The 22,503-nt window shown below is 32.4% G+C and overlaps 3 protein-coding genes across 4 annotated transcripts; all 3 read left to right on the top strand.

Annotated features, from left to right (window-relative positions):
• Positions 2,118–3,602, top strand: LOC105168680 (probable WRKY transcription factor 75). Of its 2 annotated transcripts, none has more exons than XM_020696316.1 (2): positions 2,118–2,562; positions 3,194–3,602. In XM_020696316.1, exons 1-2 carry the CDS (start codon positions 2,186–2,188, stop codon positions 3,363–3,365), a joined length of 549 nt encoding a protein of 182 aa, XP_020551975.1. In that variant the 5' UTR covers positions 2,118–2,185; the 3' UTR covers positions 3,366–3,602. The 2 variants fall into 2 exon arrangements, with proteins under 2 accessions (XP_020551975.1, XP_011087113.2); XM_011088811.2 differs by having other exon boundaries at positions 2,120–2,562; positions 3,191–3,537.
• On the top strand, positions 7,736–13,880 carry LOC105168440. Its single transcript, XM_011088526.2, has 13 exons — positions 7,736–8,066; positions 8,742–8,815; positions 8,942–9,019; positions 9,847–9,922; positions 10,580–10,644; positions 11,503–11,604; positions 12,216–12,305; positions 12,397–12,471; positions 12,595–12,627; positions 12,719–12,799; positions 12,878–12,928; positions 13,080–13,211; positions 13,285–13,880. The coding sequence occupies exons 1-13, from the start codon at positions 8,024–8,026 to the stop codon at positions 13,474–13,476; spliced, it is 1,092 nt and encodes a 363-aa protein (XP_011086828.1). The 5' UTR covers positions 7,736–8,023; the 3' UTR covers positions 13,477–13,880.
• LOC105168439 (probable DNA primase large subunit) lies at positions 15,027–22,503 on the top strand. Its single transcript, XM_011088524.2, has 20 exons — positions 15,027–15,264; positions 15,793–15,854; positions 15,959–16,062; positions 16,185–16,266; positions 16,369–16,428; positions 16,599–16,656; positions 16,758–16,777; positions 17,172–17,255; positions 17,341–17,405; positions 17,974–18,022; positions 18,098–18,145; positions 18,227–18,316; positions 18,408–18,467; positions 18,753–18,812; positions 19,258–19,332; positions 19,891–19,976; positions 20,573–20,666; positions 20,761–20,868; positions 21,645–21,715; positions 22,140–22,503. The coding sequence occupies exons 1-19, from the start codon at positions 15,123–15,125 to the stop codon at positions 21,663–21,665; spliced, it is 1,368 nt and encodes a 455-aa protein (XP_011086826.1). The 5' UTR covers positions 15,027–15,122; the 3' UTR covers positions 21,666–21,715; positions 22,140–22,503.

The raw sequence follows: 22,503 nt of genomic DNA, 5'->3' as shown, positions 1-22,503 counted from the left end.
GCAATTTTTTACGAATATCAATATGTAAAAAAGAATTATGTACAATATTTAGGAATTTTGGATGATAGGTAAATCGAATCGATTAATTTATCAAAAAAATTATATATTTGATAAATTTAAATCAACGGATAAATATGATTTTTAAAGTATTAGATTTTACCCGTTCAGGCCCTACTCATATCTAAAATACATTATTCAATAGATATGAGTTTGAATTTAAGGAGTGTTAGCAAAAACTTCTGCTTTTAGAGAAGTAATTTTTGTAGAAAAAGTTGAAAGTTGTAGTAGAATTAAAAATTGATAGTATTTGTAAAAAAAGTGAAAAACAAAGAAAAGCTGAATTGGATAGTATTTGTAGAAAAACCACTTTTAAAATAAATTTAATTGATTAAAGATTGTTTTCTCTCTATATATTAAAAATATATAATTTTATTATTTTTCATAAAGAACAATAAATTTTATTGCTATTAGTATATTTCATGTTTCATTGTTTTAAATATTAAAAAAATATATTTAGTTTTATAATACTCCCACTAAGTAATATAATTGTTGATTCATACACAACAATTGAACTTGCATGATTTCAAAAAAATATTTTATTAATTAATGAAATAATAATATGTGAACGAAATAATACAATTAGATCATATAGCAAATAAAAAATAAAAATAGTAAATATGTGAAAGTGTAAATTTGGTTATTGTTATTATTCAAATTATTTAAAAACTTTAATATCAACTTTAAATATATAATTTTAAAAATAAATTAAAAATAATAAAGTTGAATTAAAATTATTATCATAAGAGTAAAATAGTAAAAAATAAAGTTGAATTTATTGATAGAAAAGCCAAAGCAGCTAGCTAGAAGCACCCCTCAATGTACTTTTAGCTTTTGGCCTAAAAACGCTTTTCTTAGTCGTTTTAGAAGCAGAAGCTGAAAAATATTTTTTTTTAAGCGCTCGCAAACACTCCCTAAATCTAATATAAAACTATTGGATCTGAATTTAAGTATTAATTATTACTCGCCTATTGACAAATTTGTTGCACACCGACTCTAACAATTAGAGAACTTCTTTCTAGTAGAAAGGATTATATATGTATATATATATACACACTAGCCGTTGTGGCAGCTAATCATAGCTACGTGCATATAAAAAATAATAGTTTATACTTTAAAATATATTATAAATAAAGTAAAATATATAAATAAATATATTAATTTTCAATTAATATAAATTTTAAAAGTTGAATAAGTTAGTTATTTTCTATAAATGATATTTTGTACTTCACAAAAAGTTAGTGCAACATTGTTATTAACCACGACTCCATATATCTCAACCGACTACCCATTCCTCTCATCTTCTCTATATTTTTTTTCAGTCACAAACTTTTATATATTTAATAAATTCATAAATTCTAATTTATTTTTTTGTCTCTCACCTTCCCCTACATTTATTTTTTATCACATACTTTTTTCTTTCATTTCACCTTAAACTACATTTATAATTTTTGACAACTTTTTTTCTTAATCTCATATTATAATTCTATTTATATGCTTGCGAGTACAGCGTACAACAACAATTACTATATATATATATATAAATGGGATGATAGGCACGTTTTAACCGTCCTAATTAAAAATTACAGATTCATAGCAGTAATTGGTGAAAATAAGGTTATGGTCAAACCCGGAGGCTTTGTAGGACGAAAACTACTCCTTTCTGAATCACACGTTCAAATTGCATTTTGACTCCATGGATTTGAATTTTAAGAAAGGTTTCACAAAAATGAATTTAAATGATTCAATTTGAAAGTATTTAAAATTTATTAATATTTAATAAAATATGGTTCAAAATTTGCATTAAAGAATATCAAATTCTTTAAATTTAAAATTATCTTAACAAGTTCAAACAAATCATTCGATCCAAATTCAATTTAAAAAGAATTTAAAATTTATCAATATTTTATATAATTTAATTCAAAATAATAATAAAATTATCCTATTTTACATAATATACCCTATATTTCTGACTTTGTGCACAGCCTTCACGAGTCACCAATCGAAACTACATCGGTCAAGCCGCCCGGGTCAACCACAAAGCAAAATTTATTTATTCGCTTCCACCAAAATATTCTAAGAAAAACCCCAAAAATCAAAACCCTAATTTTCTTCCTTTCTTTCTCTCATGGACAATCATCCAACCATGCTTCACTCTTCACAATATTCTCACTCACCCCTCTTCAACTGCATGTTCATGAACTCCCATCCCCAGGATCATGAATTGATCCAGCATGATCAACTTCCAGATGATGCGTACGTCGATCTTCATTGGAACCACAAAAATGTTCAGATCAATAATATAATTACTACTGTTGAGGACGATGTTCCTTCTAACAACAGTACAGAAAAAGAGGCAAAACCCTGTAAAGGGATCAAGGGCGGGAAGAAGTCCAGAGCACATAAGTATGCGTTTCAGACGAGGAGCCAGGTTGACATTCTGGATGACGGGTACAGGTGGAGGAAGTACGGGCAGAAGGAAGTCAAGAACAATAAATTCCCAAGGTTTGTTTTGGTTATTCTTCTTTCGATCTTTGCTTATATTTTAATCATTCTTACGCTCGTATTTTAAATTTTTTTGTGCGTTATGGTGAATACAAGTTAGGTACTAGGTACGTAAAAGATATGCAGGAAAATGGCTATAAAGTTGTTGTAACTGATAATTTGATTAGATTAAAGCATGTGTTGTTTTAATTAAATGAAATAATTTTGTTTGCAAAGTATGATTAATGTCCTTAGTTTAGTTTATTTTTTCTAATCATATGAATAATTAAGTCTATTGAAAATTTGACCACTGAACTCTGGAGATATATTTCAGGACATATCTTATAGATTTTTTTTTATTTATACGATATTCAATTACAATTATAATAAATAACTTTTCATACTTTTTGGTTTTAAATAAATACTATAAATTTTGATTAAAATAAAGTATTATGAATCACCATATTATACATACGCACAATAAGTTGAATGTTTTTTTAATAAATTTTTCTTACAGCGACATACAATGAAAATACACTTAAATATTACTATACTTTGTAATAGTTTTTTATATAAAAAAAAAAGTATAATATTTTATAATAGTTCTTTTTTTTGGTATAAAAGACGTGATTTGTGTTTAATGTTGCAGAAGTTATTACAAGTGCACGCATCAAGGTTGTAATGTTAAGAAGCAAGTTCAGAGGCTATCTGAAGATGAAGGGATTGTAGTAACAACCTACCAAGGCATACATTCCCATCCAATTCCCAAATCTACAGACAACTTCCACCGCATTCTCACTCACATGCAAATTTACACTACTTAGTCAGGAAAAATGTAATTTTAGTCCGATATGAATTAATTTTTGTAAATTTAAAAAAATTGACAATTTTAGTCATTTTTTTGGCTAGAAAATTAAATTAAATTTGCACGTGACCCAATTTAAATTGCAAATTTATCATGCAACTTATGGGACTTAGTGTTTTTGTCCTACAAACATTAATTTCTAAAAATAGCAATTAATCCTGAAAAATCGGGCCCAAACCCAGACCCAGACCCGTCCAATTCAGCGAGGGTTTGGGATAGAATTTGGTGTGCTTAGGGCAGGTTCGGGGTGGTTTAGTTGTGGGGTCCGGGTTTTGTCCCAGACCAACCCCACTCCAAATTTTATACATTTCTTATTATCTATTATTAATAAAAAAAATATAGTACTTTATGTAAATTCTTAGATAATTTTTGCATATATTCAACTCTATATGTATAAGAAATAGAAAAAATAAACTTGATTAGAAAATTAATAATTTAGATAAACGTATACTTTGTTCTATACAATTCATTTAGATTGAAAATTATGTTAAGATATTTAAATCTAAACTGGCATTTATTAAAAAAATAAAATATTAGTTGAATGTATTATTTATATTATACAATTCATTGTAGATCGTAACATAATATAACTTGATGAGAAAATTTATAATTTAGATGAATATATACTTTGTCTTATACAATTCACTTTAAAGTGAAAACTATATTAAGCTATTTAAATTTAAACTGATATTATTTATTAAAAATAAAATATTTAGTTAAATGCATTCTTTATATTATATAATTCATTATTGATCGTAAAATGATATTACTTGATGCGAAAATCAATAATTTATACGAACGTTACTTTGTGTTATACAGTTTATTTTAGAGTAGAAACTATATTAATATGTCTAAATTTGAAATGATATTACTTATTGAAAGAATAAATTAGTTGAATGTATTCTTTGGATCATAAAATTCATTGTAACTTGTAAAATAATATTACTTGATAAGAAAATTAATAAATTAGACGAACGTATATTTTGTATTATACAATTTATTTTGAGTGAAAACTATGTTAATATATTTAGATATAAATTGATATTTCTTATTAGAAAAATAAAATATTAGTTGAATCATGAATATATTTAAGTTTAATTAAATAATTAATTTAAATGATTTAACTCTAATTAATAATTGTTAACTAAAATAACAATACAATTATTTGTAATTAAAAGAAGAGACTTGAAATTTAATGTCAAAACTCAAACCCCTCTTTTGCGTTGTGGGCCTGGGCAGGGCGCGGAAAAATTATGCAAAGTGGGTCTCGGGTTCGGTAGGCCTGCCCTGTTGGCATCGTTATTAATTTTAGAGGTATTTATAATTTAATAATAATAAAATATTTATAATTATGATAAATTTTTAAAAAATTCATTGTAAATAATCTAAAAAAATAAAATATAATTATATTTATTATGACTTGAGTGGCTTACCCTAATACTCTTATGCGCCAATGCCAAAATAGTAGAGCAATTATGTTATTTAGGCGGTAAGTGATTCGAATCGAAAATACATCATCGTTCAAGTTTGTTTGAACTGTTATCAAGCTTTAAAATTTGTATTTGAATTTGTTTGATTATTCATCTAATCAAGCTAAGACGGGCTTTAACTGAATTAAATATGAATGGAGCTCGAGTAATCCTTGAGATGATGTGGCTTGCGATTCAATCGATGCCCCATTGCGCGAGCTATTGTCTGCTCTGGCTTTTTGTTCATAATAATCTTTGTTAATTTTTTAAGTATAAAAAATAATTATTCACTATACTATAAATTACCGCGGCTTAAAAATCGTAGTGAATCAATACTATCTACCATGTTGAAATAAAATCAATAAGAAAAGTTTTTTTCGACCATGATTAATCAGCATCCGTTATAGTTTTATATATGTCTAGAATAGTTGCCATAATTTTTAGCTATAACAAATTTTTTTGGCCTCCCTTACACAAACAACGACTAGGTGCCAATTAATAGCATTCATAATTTTTAACTTTTAACCATAATAATTATCGGCAGTAAAAAATTATATTTCTTCTAGTATTTAAATATATTTTAAAATATAGAATATTTCATTGATTATTCATCACGATCATACACTTGTTTAGGAATATTCATGCATATGTACAATATATTAAGGCTCAAAACATTACAAAACTACTACTTTCATACACAAAATATAGATTGCTTACTACACCCTTAAATATATATATATATATATATATTCCTTGCATAAATAACTATCTTTTTTGTTTATTAATTATACTAATATGTACTACACCTAATTACCATTAATTAGTATACTTTTCTTAATTACAACCCCTTTTTATAAAACATTTACGTTTAACCCGTAAAATAAATTTTATTTTATCAATAATATATATAAATATCATAAAAGATAATAGATATCGAGAAAAGTTTATATTTACTTTTTTCACAAATGTGCACAACTTAAAAAAGAGATAACAAACGTCCAACTGTACAAAATTTTAGATGCAAACACCACAAATACTAGGATGTTTAATATACATAGCCCAAAGCTCCTGACTTTCGATGTCACGGCTAACCCATCTATTTAGAATAACGACATGACTCAAAATCTGATGGGACTAGTCAGTTTGTTCTATCGCCTAAAAAGTACGTGGCAAGGAATGAGTTGTCTACTCAATAAGTATAGTCATTCGATCTATATATATACGCAAGCAACAAATAAAGGATAATGTAATTATACCAACAGAACCAATATTCGCCATACACTAAGAAATAACACATGGCTACAATCAAACATCAACCCAAGACATAATAGTGGTGTTTTAGTTTGTTTTCTTAGAGCCCTTCTTGACCAAATTGGAATGTATCATTCAATGAGCTTTGCCGGCTATCACCATCACCATCATTTTGATCACAATACTTCGTCTTCTACTTTTTTTTTTCTCAATACCACACAACACATAGCTCATGTGATAATCCATCATCACTGATACCACACAGAGTACAACTAGTATGGTATCCCATGATCTCCATTAATCAGTGACAACACACAACTCGTAATTAATCACATAATCCTAAGTCATTGTAGTATGCTCCCTTGTTGGGTAAGCCATCGTTTCATTTTAATTGATAACATAAACATCATTAACTTCATCATTCAATTTTATTTAATAATCATTTTCTCGTCAATAACTTTTCCATTTGATTTCATTCCATAATTAATTATATAGTCATAATCATTTATCTAACATCCATGCAACACAATCACAAACAAACACATACCAACAATTTCAAAGATATAAAGATAATCCTACAAATAATCAACGTCCATGATCAAGTATATAAACAATCAATTTCTACATAGCACTTCCTCCTCTACCAAGCCTTTTAACCTTAATGTGAAAATTAAGAAATATCAATATGTAATTTATATTTTCTTGGCATGTTGTATTATAGCACACATTATTTAGTATTTTTATGTTTAGAATACACAACCAAATAAAAAATTTTTGCTTTCAAATATTATAATAAGTTATAATTTACTCCATTCAAATTTTAATATATTTATTTTATCCTATAATTTATTTATAATTAAATCTTAATTTTTTTAATAATTACCAATTAGTCTTTCCATTATTTATAAAATTATAGGAACGTCACCTACGATACCCCTATATTATTTAAATAATTATCAATTCACTCATAATTTTTATGACTGTCTAATAATTAGGCCAATTCATTATTTATCATTAGGATTTATCCACTTTTATGGTTAACTAACCAAAGTACTGACTATGAATTATAATTTAATTTTTAATTTTTTCAAATTTTTATTATCTAAGTGGATATTTTTCCTATAATTTTTCAAATTTTCCATCAATCTCATGCATCTTTTTTTTTAATATATCTTTTCAAGTTTTTAATAAAAATAAAAGATATAACAAGCGCAAAGTAGATAGTATGAGAGGGTTCCGTAATTTCATTAAATATTAAGAGATATTGATAATTTTTTAAATAATAAAAGATATTTATAGTTATGCTAAAATTTAAAAGAGCTTGTTATAATTTATTCTAATTTTTTTTATAAAATTTGATCAATAATTTATTTTATATAATTAAATAAATATAATAAAAATTTTAAATTATAAATAAATATGGAGTGTACTTCAAAAATTACTTATAATTTAAGGATATGAAACCAATTAACATATCCCACATGACTAGAATTCTAATGACAAAAAATTCTCATATTCTTCTTCTTCTTCCTTTATTTTTTTGTGGTTAATTAAATGACAACAATAGTCTTTAGAAGCAAGACACTGGCAAGGCGTCTAACACTGACTTGGGCAATAAGACAGCAAGGACATAGTCGTAAATTGATCATCAGCCCTCAGTTCTCGAAGCATATTCTCTACTCTACAGCCACTAAAATAGGGTTTCTCATGATTTCAGATTTCCCGTTTTCCTAACTGTTGAATTCTGGAGACGAACAATAACCTCACCCCGTCGGAGATATTTGTTGATCTTTTTTGGAAATCTCATGTGCTGTTTTCCTATTGAGAAGAATTCTAATGTTTGATTTTTGTTGTTGATTTTCTGTGACAATTACCGATTTTTACATACCCAGTCCAGATGGCGCTTCCTCTCGGAAAGCTCACACTCATCGTTGGTGCTGGTCAGTGGTTTTTTACTTAATATAATTGTAGGTTATTGGGTTTTTTTTTTCTGCAGTTTACGTTTTTGTTGGTTTTCGCGGTTTGTTTGCTGATGGCCTTTTTTGTGTTTTGGAAATTCTATTGGGTTTGGATTCGTTGCTAGTGTTTCAATTTAAGTGGAATTTTTGGGGTTTTGATAAACCCTAGTTGGGCTGTGTGCCTCAGGATAGCAATGCTTATTTTGTTTATATGGAAAATTAGCTCAACAGTTGAGTATGCGTCGTTTGTGTTTGGGGTCTGTGGTGGAGGGTGGTTATCACAGGGAACTAGCGTAAAAATCACTGGGTGGAGGAGCTAAGGATCAACCCTAAACATAACGGTAACGAGAAGAGCTAGTTTCAACCTGGTTCGGGGCTGTTTATTTTTTTTTAATAACGAATTGATGCAAAATAGTGATGCATTCCATCATTGTGCGATGGTGGTGATGTACATTGTTATTTCTGTTTATATTTAGTCTCCATGGAGATGTTTCAACCTGGTTCTATGCTCTTTGTTGTTTCTAAAATGAATTGATGCACAATTGTGATACATTCTGTTGTTATGGAATGGTAGTGATGTACATTGTTAGTTCTTTATATATTTAGTTTCCACATGGATGTTTCACTGAAGAAATGAATATCTCATGAAATATGCAGGCCTTGTGGGGTCGGTTCTTGCTAAAGAAGGCCGGATAGGAAATGTGTCTGATTTTTTATCTGGTGCATTTAAGGTAATTTTGGAACTGGCAGTTTATTATGTACAGAATCTGTTAATTCGGTAACCTACTGAAACTTTTTCTGGAACTTTGATGAGTAAGATCTTATTTTCACTGCCTTTTTTGTTTTTTAACTGGCAGATTGTTTGTAAGCAACTTAAACAAGATGATTCCACTGCTTCGAGTTCCAAACCAAAAAATGATTCTTTGATGCAACAGGTTTGCAGTTAATGTACTTTATAGTTAAATCTTACATGGTTTCCTTCTTGTCTTGAACACTAGAGAAGCCCTTCTCTTTGTGAGGCTTGTCCTATGAGTTTCCAGTGCTTGTCCTATGAATATTATGAGTATATGTTCCTTGGTTTGATATTGGATAGTCATAGTATATATATATATATATATTTGTATATCTTTAGTTTAATTATTAAGAGACCTGCTCACACTGAAAATATGACCTCTATCTTTTTCATTGTTTTCTCTGTATCATTTAATTTTTTGTTGAAATGGGGATTATTTAAGCATAATGGGCACTGAGATAAAATTTATAAGGAATATAATTCATTTGTAGGTTGCAACTTGTAAGTTGATAAATGACATATTCTATATCAAGAGAATTACTGAAAACTTTAAAACTTTGTTGGGAAAAAATAGGTTCTTATTTGAAACTAGGTGGATACGGAGAGCCTGTAGCACTGCCAAAAGAATATAGCTCTTTTATGCTAATACTAAGTGATATTAACCATTTTCTCAGGATCAGCTTATGGCTAATAACATCTGATACCATGACAATTTGTTTAGTTGTAAAATTCTCAATAGAGAAAAAGAAAGATAATGCTGTAATGGGTAATAATCTCTTTTAGTTTCAGTTCTTCTCCTGGTGCATACTTTTAACACTTGTATAAAAATTTGACATTGTTTGTACATATTTTATAGCTATAATTTTATTTCTTTGGCATTCCAGAAATTTGAATGAATTTCATCAATACTCTGTTAAAACATGTTTAGATGTTCTTGTTCAAGAAACTGAATGAGTTTTATCATTACAGGTTAACAGCCTGCGTCAGGAGCTCCAACTCTTGGCGTCAAGTAGATCTGTTACAATTGTCACTGGAGAGCGATCAGGTTGCTCTAGCAAATGCCTCGTTATGAGCTTTGTCCAAAAGCTGCAATATTGTTGTAACTGTTGCATGCAGTGTAGGATTCATGCTTGAATTTTCAATTGGTTAAATCTTTTTATCAACATTTTTTATTTTTGTCGGTTTTCACATTTTATTTGGGCCTTTCAAAATTATGCACTTGCTCCTTAATGATGGCATTTGGAAGAGCTTGTCGTTTTTCTTTCTTTTTATATGACAGATAAGTGCATGCACCAGAATCGTATTTGTACATACCAGTGCATTATTGTGCATGAGAGATCATTGATTTCCCAATAGTTTCTGTCTCATATTGTATGTTACTTATTTAGGGAAGTGCCAACAGCTTTTATGCTTTGATTTTTCTGCTGCTAATAGAGTGGATTATTCCCATCTAAATTACTGGTTTTGAGGAAAATATGTACTTGCATTAGCAGTTGGTCTCTACATTCTAGCATGCTCTTTTGCTATAATTCTATAGCGAAAGGAAACTGCATGTGCTCTTGTGTAAGGTGCAGCACTCTAATACTTTAGCTGCATATAAGTTTTTCATGCCTCAAGATGTTTCTCGTGTGTCTGTAGTTTCCTCTGGATAATCATCAAATTGGTAATATTAGCTGACTATATCTTGTTCAACTCTTTGTAGGATCTGGAAAATATGGCGTGGTTATTATTGTTGTAGTTGTTGGATATGGCTACATATGGTGGAAGGTAATGTCATTATTGTAGTTGTAATTTGGTGAAACACTTCTTATCTTGTTAATACTTTCTCATTTATTGCTTAAAGTGTCACCTCTCCTTTGTATGAGTACCTTATGCTGCTTGCTGATACTGGTTTATTTACCCTCTAACAGAGCATTTATTTCGTTCTATCCTAAGCGTCATGTTTGAACAGATTTCCTAACGATATTCCGTGGGCTGTGCATGATGATATTATTGATGCACTGGTGCAGTAAATACTTCTGCTTTGGAGTTCTAAGATTGAAAAACTTTCTAGAAAGTGAGATATTCATGAAGTGCGTGCAGCTACCAGTACCTGGACTTATGGCTAATGGCCAAAAATGCAAGCCATGTAATGGCACAATGCTTCTAGATGCTGTGTTCTTGGCAAGGCTTGAGGATGTATTGCATATGCACCGAGAGCTTTTTTACCTAGACATTAGTTGTACATTGCTTTGCATGGCTCATACTGTCCAGATCTTGGAGCAGGAATCAGCTTTCTTGATATAGTTTCTGCAGGGCTAGTCTTAGTATTTTTTTGTCTTGTGAAATATTTACCCACAATTTTTTTTTTTTAAATTTTTAATTAAGATTCAAAGATACTCATTTTCATAGGTTTGACATCATCATGAAATTCTGCTCTCCTTGTAAGCCTAGTGGTCATTACTTCTTTCGTTTGGGAGAACTGGAAATATATGTGTTCACTTTGACCACTTTTATTGACTTAGTTGTCTTTTTTGTGCTGTTGTGTTGTAAATATAAAACATCACATACGCTTCTAGGTGCACTTTTCCTACCCCCATTCTCTTGGCTGATTGATACAAGTTATAAATGTTTATCTGCTTGCAGGGTTGGAGACTTTCTGATATGATGTTCGCGACGAGGCGTGGCTTAAATGATGCATGCAATTCTGTAGCTAAACAGCTTGAGAATGTTTATTCCTCAATTTCGGCAAGTTTCTTATATTAGTTAAATTTATGTCTGGTCGTATCTGGAGTTCACAATTCAAATATAGCTTGTTGTTTGGCCTTGCAATAGAATTTCACTCATGATCTAAAGCCATTATTGATCAAGTATATCCATGATTTTGTTTTTATATATCCTTAATATTTACTGGTTACGACAATATGTTACTTGGTGTTTCTGTTGCCTTTTCACGAAGGAATCATTTCCAAGCATGATGTGACCATTTCCTGAATTTCATTTTTGTTTAATAATTGAATTTACATATTTGATTGTATATACACACAAGTACCTGTATACATATGTAATGTTCATGTATCGTACTGCTTTATTTGCATCACAAAGTATTGCAATTGCAGTAATAGCATGAAATCTGTGGATATGTCTATTTACACTTGATTGCCTGGTGCATGTGATCCTTGTATCTACTTAAATCTTTTTTCAATGTCGTTCAGCTATGAATCATTTATGTTGCTCTTCCTCAACATACATTTGTCATAGGGGATGCATGTGCAAATGCATTTGATCAGGAAAATGCTAATGCATGTAAATATGTAATACCTACTCCTCCCCATTTACTTTTTCCTGAATATATCCAGGCCACTAAGAGGCATTTATCCTCAAGGATTGACCGTGTAGATTGTAAAATTGATGAGTGTGCTGAAAATACAGCTGCAACAAAAGAGGAGGTTAGCCAAAATTAATGGTTGATAATTGGTTCATATTTGGACCCATGTTGTCCGAGAAACTATGAAGTTACTGAATGAGCAATTTGTATAGGTTTCTGAACTACGGGGTGATGTGAAACTGATCGGTGCAGATGTCCAATCTGTTCACCATGTAGTGCGATCTCTGGTGATTCATCTCCTTCCCCTTACTGCCTAAATATGTTTCTTTGTGAACCTTATTTTACTTAAATGATGCAATATACTTGATTATGGATCAGAAAGTAAACCTTAAAACTTTTGCATGTCACAGGAAACTAAAATTAACAGGATAGAAGGCAGACAGGTACTATTACAGTGACCTCTCGAATCCTATAGCCGAGCTGAGTTAGTTATTAGCATTCGTTCTAATGACAGCACCTTTTTATCTGTGTTAGAATGAAACGAACTTTGGAGTGGGGAAGCTGGTTTCCTTCGTGAAGAATCTGGAGAATAGCAGAAGTGTGGAGCAGATTGAGGCAAGAACATAAGCTTCCCTTGCGTTTTTATTGTAGTTACTATCATATATTTTCCTAATTATTAGAATGACTCTTCAGGGAGCTGCATCAAGGCCAGCCCTTGAACTGCCGCAAGTATCTCCACCGAGGGTAAAACATTTATAACATTTATCTTGTTAGTAATGGTTTCCCAGGTGCCCATGATATCCTTTTTGAACACACAGAGTTCTAAGGTTAATTTTTACTGAAAAAAGTATTAACTTTCTGTTTAGTTATCTAGTTACGTCTTTGTTCTTCACAGACCGTCTCTTTACCAACCAATTCTTTACTTGAGCCACCTTCACCATCTACTGCTAGTGGATCTCCCAAGAAACCTCCTTCATTTCCGCCTCCCAATTCTTCACAGACTAAAGTTTCTGCATCAGGCCTGAAGGTAATGAAAGTTCCTTGTAATGTCGTTGTCTTGTCCGAGGTTGTTGCATAACTTCTCAGTCGGTCTTTTATAGGAACTTAATGGAATATCAAATGATGTCGGAGTGTCAAGCTTGGGCACCCCTCGTGGTTCTAATGGGATTCATGCGACATCTGAAGCAACAAATAATGACAGCTTGAGTACTGGTCTGTTTGGGAGAACAATATCTGGAATCAGTGCCTCTTTACTTACAAGAAGCCGCAGTGCGATGCAGTCGTTCAAGTAGCATTACTATGTAGATTTTGATCAGAGGAACTATATATATAGGACGTTATGATTTTGTGCCCCGAGAAGGAGGGGCTTACTAGATTAGCCAGGGCTAGCCCCCCAAGGTCGTCTCCCCTCCTACACAGGCCGTGCCTGCTATATATAACTATGGTTACCGAATTTTGTAGAGCTTTGTCCATTTCACAGGTTTGCTCTTAGGATATAGTTACTAGTTCTGCAAAAAATTGGTACAATTTTTTTTCTCCATACCAAGTATTGGGAAGAAGTAGAAAATATATTGAATAAAGAAAACCCCCAAACTTTGTCCATCTTCTAGTGTTTTCATAGCCATACCCTGATGTTGTAAATAAGTTGGCATGGTCTATGACAGATGGTATCAGATTTTTCCCATGCTTTCTTTCATCACTCTTATATTTCTTCTCTATTCCTATTTTCAGGAGGCGTGAAATATGATGCCGCATACATGCTCTCTTCTTCTTTCCTAAAATTTCACTTCTTTTATATGTTAATAAATAATAAATTTATGAATTCCTCGTGATGTGCGCTAATTTTTCATTTCATGCTTAAATTACCACCTAAGATTCTTAGTTGTGTATATCCAGACAAAACCATTCCATTCTTTAAAAACCAAGGGAAACTTAAATAAATTGATGAGAATAGCATGAACATGAACTAAAAAGAAATCTCATCTTTGAAGGGCTGCTTGCTATATTAACCACACTCATTTTTGGACACCAGCCATTGAGGGGTACTCAATGTTTGTGTATAATTTTAAAATTAAGTATTTAGTTAAATAAAAAATTCAACAATGAAGAAATTGATTGAAACTTATAATGCATATAAACGGAAATTAATTGATGGAATAAATTAATTAAAGAGATACTTACATTTTATTGAATAAATAAATATATTGGAGTATCTTTTAGTCGATTAACATTATGATGACCGATGTTAGTTTTTCTATGAAGTTGAACTTTTATACCCTAACATTTTGAAATCTTATCATCTATTATGGCATTATTCAAATATGATTTCATTGCATTCGGAGTGAAGTTCAGGAATTTCAAATCCCTAATAGCAAAATGTTTGAGGATTTGTTTAGATAATTTACACATTATATAAATGATGATCATTAAAATTTGTCTAGTACTCACTTTGAATTATATTTTAAGAGTATATGTGAATTTGAAACTTATTAATGGAATATTTTTTTTAAATTATTTCCCCAATTTTATTTTTTTTGAATTATATTTTAAGAGTATATGTGAATTTGAAACTTATTAATGGAATATTTTTTTTAAATTATTCCCCCAATTTTATTTTTTTCAATATAAATAAAATAATAAATTAATGATAGAGTTAGGAAATAGTAATATACAGTAGTAAGATATAAATTGTGAATTGCCCAATATATGTGGGCCAAAAGCTTGCTAAATTTGGGCCGTAAAGTACGAACTACCCCGACTATGTTGGGCCTTAGGGATGGGCTTTTTCTCAAAGCCCAACCCAAAACCATATTGGAGGGAATCAATTTCCCGCCATTTCCATTCCTCATACCATACGTGTTCATCCCAAAACCCAGGCTGCTGCTTTTTCTCCGTTGATTTTGCAGATCCAGCTACCGAACGCTGCCTAATTTTGCTGATGGAAATCGTCGGATCTCGCGGGAAATCCTCGGTGTCGTCCGCAGGCGACGCTTTCACGGATATTCAGCTCTATCGGTCGGCGCCGGAACTTGAAGTCCGGCTCGAAGATTTCGAGCTTTACGCTGTTCACCGTCTTCGAGGTTTCTTGCTACCTCTGTGGTTTTGCGTTTTGGGTGTAGTGAGCTCGTGAAATTAAAATTTAAGAAAAAAATACTCATGTTGAAGTAGTATTTTTTATTTCAGTTATGTTGTTTCTGGACTGAAATTGAGTACTTATTCCTTGAAGCCGAGCACTATGTTAGGATCATTTTTTAGATTAGAACTTCAGTCTCTGCTGATTAGCAAGGTACCAAATTTTAAGTGAATTTTTGGTTGCGAAAATATTTTTTTTTTCTTTGACAAACTTTGAATATGTTTCTTGACAAATCTCTGGGACGTTTGGGCTTAAATTTTAGTAACTTGTTATACATTATGGAGGTCTTTGTTGGACATTTGGGTTAAAGTTTCAGTGAATTGTGCCATATATTTTGGAGCATGTAATTTCTTATTGGTTATGTCCCGCAGTGGTTTTGCACTTGTGTTTGTTGGACTAATTCGTGCTGTTATTGATCATAACAAGTGTTTCGAACTGGTGAATTTTCGATGATGTTTTCTTATTCACGGTGCAGTTCTCAAAGGCATTTCGGATGGATTATCCCGTGGGAAGAAACCCAATGAGATGGAAGATTTGGTATATTAAAGCTTTTATATTTCTCTGTTTATGATTTTTGCAGTACAGGTGCTGCATTTGTCTTTGTTATGCTTTATGGTCTGACTTGATGGTTTTTGATGCAGGTAAATGAGTTATGGGAGGTAAACATGAAGCGTTCAGAAGCATCTGAGTTTGTCAACAAGGACATCATTTCCCATTTTGTTTTGCGGCTTGTCTACTGCAGAGAGTAAGCTTCCCTTTATATTGCTTTCCTTTCTTTATCCTTTTACTTTTCCTGCTACCCAGATGGCAAGACTAAATATTTTCTTTCTAATGTTTCCTTGTAATATCTCTTTAAATGCATGGTAGGGAGGAATTAAGGAAATGGTTTCTATCCATGGAGACTACACTGTTTCGCTATCGTTTTCAACGTGAATCTCCTGAAGCCCAGGTGATTTCTCTATCTAGAATGATCAGCCATGCTGCTGGTGCTATTGTTCTTGAAGTTATCCTATTTGGTGACTGATCTCTTGTATTTGATTTTGCTTTCTAGAGGGCATTATTGGCAGAGTTTAACCTGCCTTATAAAGCCGTAAGCAGTGCAGAATATGAGGTAATTTGATGTTGTTTTCATGTTTCTGAGAGTCCTGTGTACGTGACCACCTGTGTAGCTTCTTTGATATATTTATTACCATGTGTAAAATCACCTTTTTGACACATCAAAAACTGACAATACCTTATATCCGTGAAATACTCTTAAGTTCTTCTATGATTTGGTTTCAGAGTGTGAAAGACAAATTGAAGCAAGCCGCGCGCTCCTCTGGTCAATCTGTACCCAGTGGTGCGTTTATGATTCCTTCTAAGAAAATCTAACTAGCATTCAAATTCCTTGCTTATTACTTAATTTCTGCTGAAACATTTTTTTCCTCTCCACTATTGCAGCTGATACCATATTCTACAAGGTAAAATGACTAAATGTCCTTCCTATCCCACCTACCTGTTCAGCACACAAACATACGGAAACAAGTGGCTTTATGCTGCTCCCCAGAGCATTAAAATTCCATCATCATAAAGGATTAGGGGGCAGTAGAATGCAAAAATACATACACACCCAGAACAGCGAGCAGTAAAATTGCATCATCATAAAGGATTATGGTGCTGTAGAATGCGAAAACACATACTTACACACCCAAAACTTGTCCATCTCTTACTATTTGTTTTAAGAAAGAATCAGCACCCTTCTGTAAAGTAGGTCCAACAGAACTCTTTAGTCCCAGATATTCGACTTGGAATTGCATTGGCTACAGCTAACTTCTGGATTAGTCGGACCTTATTTTCCCATTTTATAACCTGAAGGTGCCATTTGAACAAGTTCCTGATCTTGTAGCAAGTCGCAGAGTATTTATCCTGAAGGGTTATGCCTATGTTGCAATGAATCAGGTGAATTATACTGCTAGACCACTGTCTATACGTATATGAATGTCTTTTCCATCATTTCATGACTGAATTCTGAGTCTCTTTGCAGGTGGTTTCCCTCCTCATGACACAATACCGCAGCAATCTTTCTAAAGCACTCGTATTGACAAACAGGTTTTCGATTCTTGGTCCGCAATGCTTCTATTTTTTTCATTTAGATGAGTATGCATTATCTCCCTTTGTCATTTGTCAATTTCTAAGACAGCAGTCTTTGAGGTTCTTAGAACAGGAATTCTGGAAATTTCTCTGGTATTTTCTTGTATGATGTGCTGCTATTCCTATTAGTAATTTGATGGCTGAGCAGCACCATGGTTTGACAAGGGTTTTCTTTTTCTATTATTTGGTGAAAGTGTTTTTTATGCATTTTGCTGCAAAATGACACATATTAATGATTTGCACAAAAACCAAATACCCTATATATTTAGGTGTTCTGTATTATTTCATTGGTCTTATTTCATTCAACTCAACTAGCAAACTCTTCTATGTGGATAAAATTTCAAGGTAAAAGCTGCTTACATCTGAAGAAATTTATTGGAAACCTTCACAAGTTAAATTAACTAGACATGTCACTCTAAGTTGTTTGCATTCCTACTCAGGGAACTTTTATATTTTTTTGCTTGCAATAACTTTTGGAACTTAAGATCTTATTTAAAATGTCATAACCTGCTCTATTTGCTGTCAGAAAATGGACATCTATGATCAGAGAGCAAGAGAAGGACCGGCTGACTCCTGTGAGTATCCAGCAGTAATTTTCAGCTATCTATATTCAGACTTTCATATCAACTGACTTTCTCGGCTTTACGTAGATTGTTGAAGCTCTATCCACAAGTTATTTAGGTCCTGACTATAGCCAGGTAATTTGAAAGGACAATCTAGTAATCCATTCTGTACTTGAATCTGAAGTTGGTTAATGGAATTATGAAGTCCCATTGCAGCCAATAGAATGTGCAGACATATCATTGAAGGACATTGATCAGGTCGCCAAAAGTTCATTCCCTCTCTGCATGCGCCATTTATTTGAGAAGGTAACAAGTTGGTCTTTGGTTGGATTTTTGGTTTCTCTTGTTGCCAACTTTGGTTTTAGAACCTTTACCATCATCATACCTCCATGTGCAGCTTAGGGAGGATCATCACTTGAAGCATGGAGGGCGTATGCAACTGGGTCTTTTTCTCAAGGTTGTGAACTTAATATGTAATTTTTTTTTTATATGTCCATTATCCTTCTGATACTTTGGGCTTAGTTTTGATGTTTCAGTATGCATCACCTAATTAGCTAGGAACTTTTTGTGTTCAAGCAATTTTCTGAAACTTCTTCTTTTTATTGTACACTTGAAATATCGTCTTACTTATCTATGTTTTGAGCGTCAGAGTATGAAAAATGATGCTGGTTAACTATGAATGTTTCTAGCAAAAGAAGTTCTGATTCTTCTTCACTGAAATCTTTTGTAACTGTATTATTAGGGTGTTGGACTCAAGTTGGATGATGCCCTTGCATTCTGGAAAGCAGAATTCTCTAGAAAGGTGATCATGTGATCTTATTTTTTACTTTAAGTTCTGCTTGGACAGTGTTTGCACAATGCCAGCCCACACCATCAACTGCAATTATTTTTCTGAAAATTTGCAATATCTTATCAAATTTGGAAATTTGTTTCTTGTATTTGTCATGTATTCGTAACAGTTAGGTTGCATTGACTGTCCTGTGACAAACAATTCCATAGTAAAGTTACTATCAGTAGGAAAAGCAGTGCTTGCTGCCTTCATTCTGTTTTTCCTTTTCCTTAAATTTGATTTCAATAAAGTATAGAGGTTTCGGACAAATGAAAAAAGGTAACACTATTTTTACGATGTCCCCTTTTGTTGGTGCTAAGGTAACACTACTTACAATGTTCCATTTGTTGTGCTTCAGGTTTGCTGATGCATAGATTTTCAGTTTGAACTAATTACATCTTCTGCTATACTTTTGTAGGTTGGTGCTGAAAGGTTTGACAAGGAATATGCATACAGCATACGTCACAATTATGGAAAAGAAGGGAAGAGGACGGTAATTCATCTATTCCACTAGTTTATGCTTCCTTTGTCAAAATGGGATCCATTCTCGAAGTTTTGTTTCAACAGTTGATATACTAGTTAACTTTTTCAATCAAGTTGAGGATTTTTTAAGACAATCTTTTGTTACACATATAAGCTCCAGTTGGAAATTTGTAATGATGGTGTTTGTTGAGACATTGAAGTAATGATGCATATACGCTGGAATAGTATCTTTCTTTATCACTGTAGAAACAAGAGAGAAAAAGAACACTAGAGAGACTTATACCATGTTTTCTTTCATTTCTATCATTCTTTTGTCTTCTCAAATAATTATCTCAAAAACATCTGGAACCATGTTATTGGAAAACGTCCAAGAAAATTTAATAAATGTGTACATTGTGATGCTCATTACCTTCTATGTCCTTGCTGTATGTGTCAGAAGAGTTTGAGGGTTCACAAATAATGTTAATGCCATTTCACAATTTACTTGGATGTATCTGTTTTACTTGTTTTTTCTTGTTTGCCAGCACAGTTATATCTGCATTTTGAATGTATTCATCATATGGTGCAGGATTACACACCCTATTCATGTCAAAAGATAATATCTTCTACACCAGGTGTAGGAGATCATCATGGGTGTCCTTATCGTCATTTCAGGTAAATGTCTGGATATTATGGCATTCCATATTTGTTAATCCGAAAAGAGAACCGACATTGTTTCAACATCAAAATGTACGTGGGACCATTTCATTTTGTTAGCCAAACAATTCTTCGGTGGGCTTCTTTTCCAGATCATCCTTCAAAAATTTTCTTTTCTCACAGAAATTGAGCACACCAAAACATTGCTGGGACATCAATTTTTTCAACTACACTTAAGTTCATGGAACAACTAAGACTTTCCATTTTGCTTGACAAAAAGATGGATGCAATGCTGCAGTCTTTGGTCTCACTTAAAAATTTAAAATAAATATTTTTGCTTGTTTTCTTGACTTCATGATATAGGTTTTCCAGTGGCGGCCATGAGTTCTGATCATATGATCTTTTCACTTCTTTCAACGAAAAAATTCCTTTGTATAAATTAATATGAAGTGATATTTCAGAACTACAAGTATCTATCAGAGTCAAGAAATCAGTCTGAATAAGCTCATGTTGCATAAAACCAAAAGCCTTCGTAAATTTGCAAATCGTATTTCCCTTTTCTTTTGCATTTCCTGGTGTCCAACTTGTAAAACTCGCTGATATTGATTGATCAGTGAGGAGAATCTGAGAGCAGCACTTAATAAGATGGGAGTAGGCAATCGTGCTGTTGAGGATGTCATGGATAAAGTGCGGAGTAGACATTATCAGGTTTTGACATATTAACAGAACTTCCTGTGGTTTTGTCATATTTTCCCTCCTAATATTTTTAGCAACAAGTTATGACTTTGAAGTTGTTATGCAGCTAGCATGTACCTTGACGTTTGAAGCTGTTCATGGGGCATCTTGTGATGCGGGAATTAATCATCCAAATCAGTACTATATTGACAGCCAAAAAATTCTGGAATCAAGGGTAAGCATATGCCAATTACAACTATAAAAATGCTTATCATTTATGAATAAGGTGGTATGTAATTTCAATGTAATCAACTATCAAACTCTTGGTAGAAGAGGAGACGACGCTTGACGTCCTTTATTTTCGTATGGGAACTATATACTGAAGCATTGATGAGTTTTCTGTGGTGCTTGCTCTGTTGTAGCAGTAAGTATATACAACAAAATTTGTTTAGGAGTGATTTCTTTCTTTGATTTTTATAAGGGCAAGAAACATGAATGCGGGCAAATTTTCAAACATGAAGAAAAATCAGCTAACACTAAAAAATATGCTAGCCACTTTGTCTCATACATTTCAATGGATGAAGCGTGTTGTATGGTTTAGTATCTTCGTGGCTCCATGACCTGATAATTATCTTGAGCATCACATACTTTGACCTTCATGTTTTCCTTTACGACTAAGGATATGTTTAATGACTATTACTGAATGGCGTTTTTTTTTCCATGTTCACATTACTTTTCCATTGAACGGTAGTGGCATGCATGGGTTGAATCAATTTTCTGCAATTCATTTCTTGCTTGCTGTGAGCAAGTTGTGTTGATCATGCAGGCGAGGTTTAGATTACTGTTATTTGAGCTATGTAAGTCTATAACAGTTGACATGGTTCAATGCTAGTGGTTTTTTTTTTTTCAGTTCTATTGGTAGAATGAATGTAAGGCACAAAAGTCCTCAAAATCTAGTTATTTGACATGGTATTGGTTACAAATTTTAAACATCTAAATTTTCTTTTGCAGAAAAATTCCAAGGGTAATTAGGAAGTTTTTTAGCATTGGACGAATCCCCTGTATTGTTGCCACATATTACTGTAAGTGTTTAATTCCCATTTTCTCTACTTTTGTGCATTTACATTCTCCTTCTGGCTTCTTTGCATCCCACTCGTGGACGTTTGATGGAAGGTCTAGAGGGTAGTCCTGGAACTATAATGAAGTACTAGTTACTTTAGTAATTAGATAGGATCGACATGGCCAGAGGATATGGTTGTGTAGAATGTTGGGGAAGGATGACCCTTTTCCCTTGAAGATATTACATTCAGAACTCGTAAACATATATGTTTGGAGTAGTAAATTCAGAACTGTAGTTCTTTGGATGCTGCCATGTATTTGCAACTGTGGCTTGAAGGAAAATGATAGCTTATCTCCGAAAGATAATCAGAGGAAAGACTCATTTGAAATGCATCTCAGATTTTGTTTCTGAATGATGTACTTGCTATATATTGTTTCCATCTCCAGGTGAGCCACTGTCTTGCTGTCGTGCGTTTACAAATGTGCTATTGCGTGCACTTTGCTGATCAGAGTATCTCCAACATGCCGAAGTCTATTCTGATTGCCTGGTACCCCTCTTTCTGTGTTTCTAACACTAGGAAAACCAAAGAAGGAAAATGACATAACAGCAGAAAAGCGATCCACGATATAGCATTTCTGCTACTAGTTTGCTCAAGTTGTTGCTGCGTAGCTGGTAGTTTTCCATTTATTGTACAAGTTACATAAGCAATGTATTACTGTAAGTAGGATTTTAGATTTGTTTGTAGAATGTGAATATGAATATCATATTTTTGCATGTACTTTATATCATGACTAGCGCACGAACCTTTCA

Source organism: Sesamum indicum, linkage group LG8, assembly GCF_000512975.1.
Source record: "Sesamum indicum cultivar Zhongzhi No. 13 linkage group LG8, S_indicum_v1.0, whole genome shotgun sequence".
In the NCBI taxonomy this organism is placed as follows: Eukaryota; Viridiplantae; Streptophyta; class Magnoliopsida; order Lamiales; family Pedaliaceae; genus Sesamum; species Sesamum indicum.
Note: the sequence above shows the minus strand (reverse complement) of the source record. Positions and strands in the feature narration are given on the sequence as shown.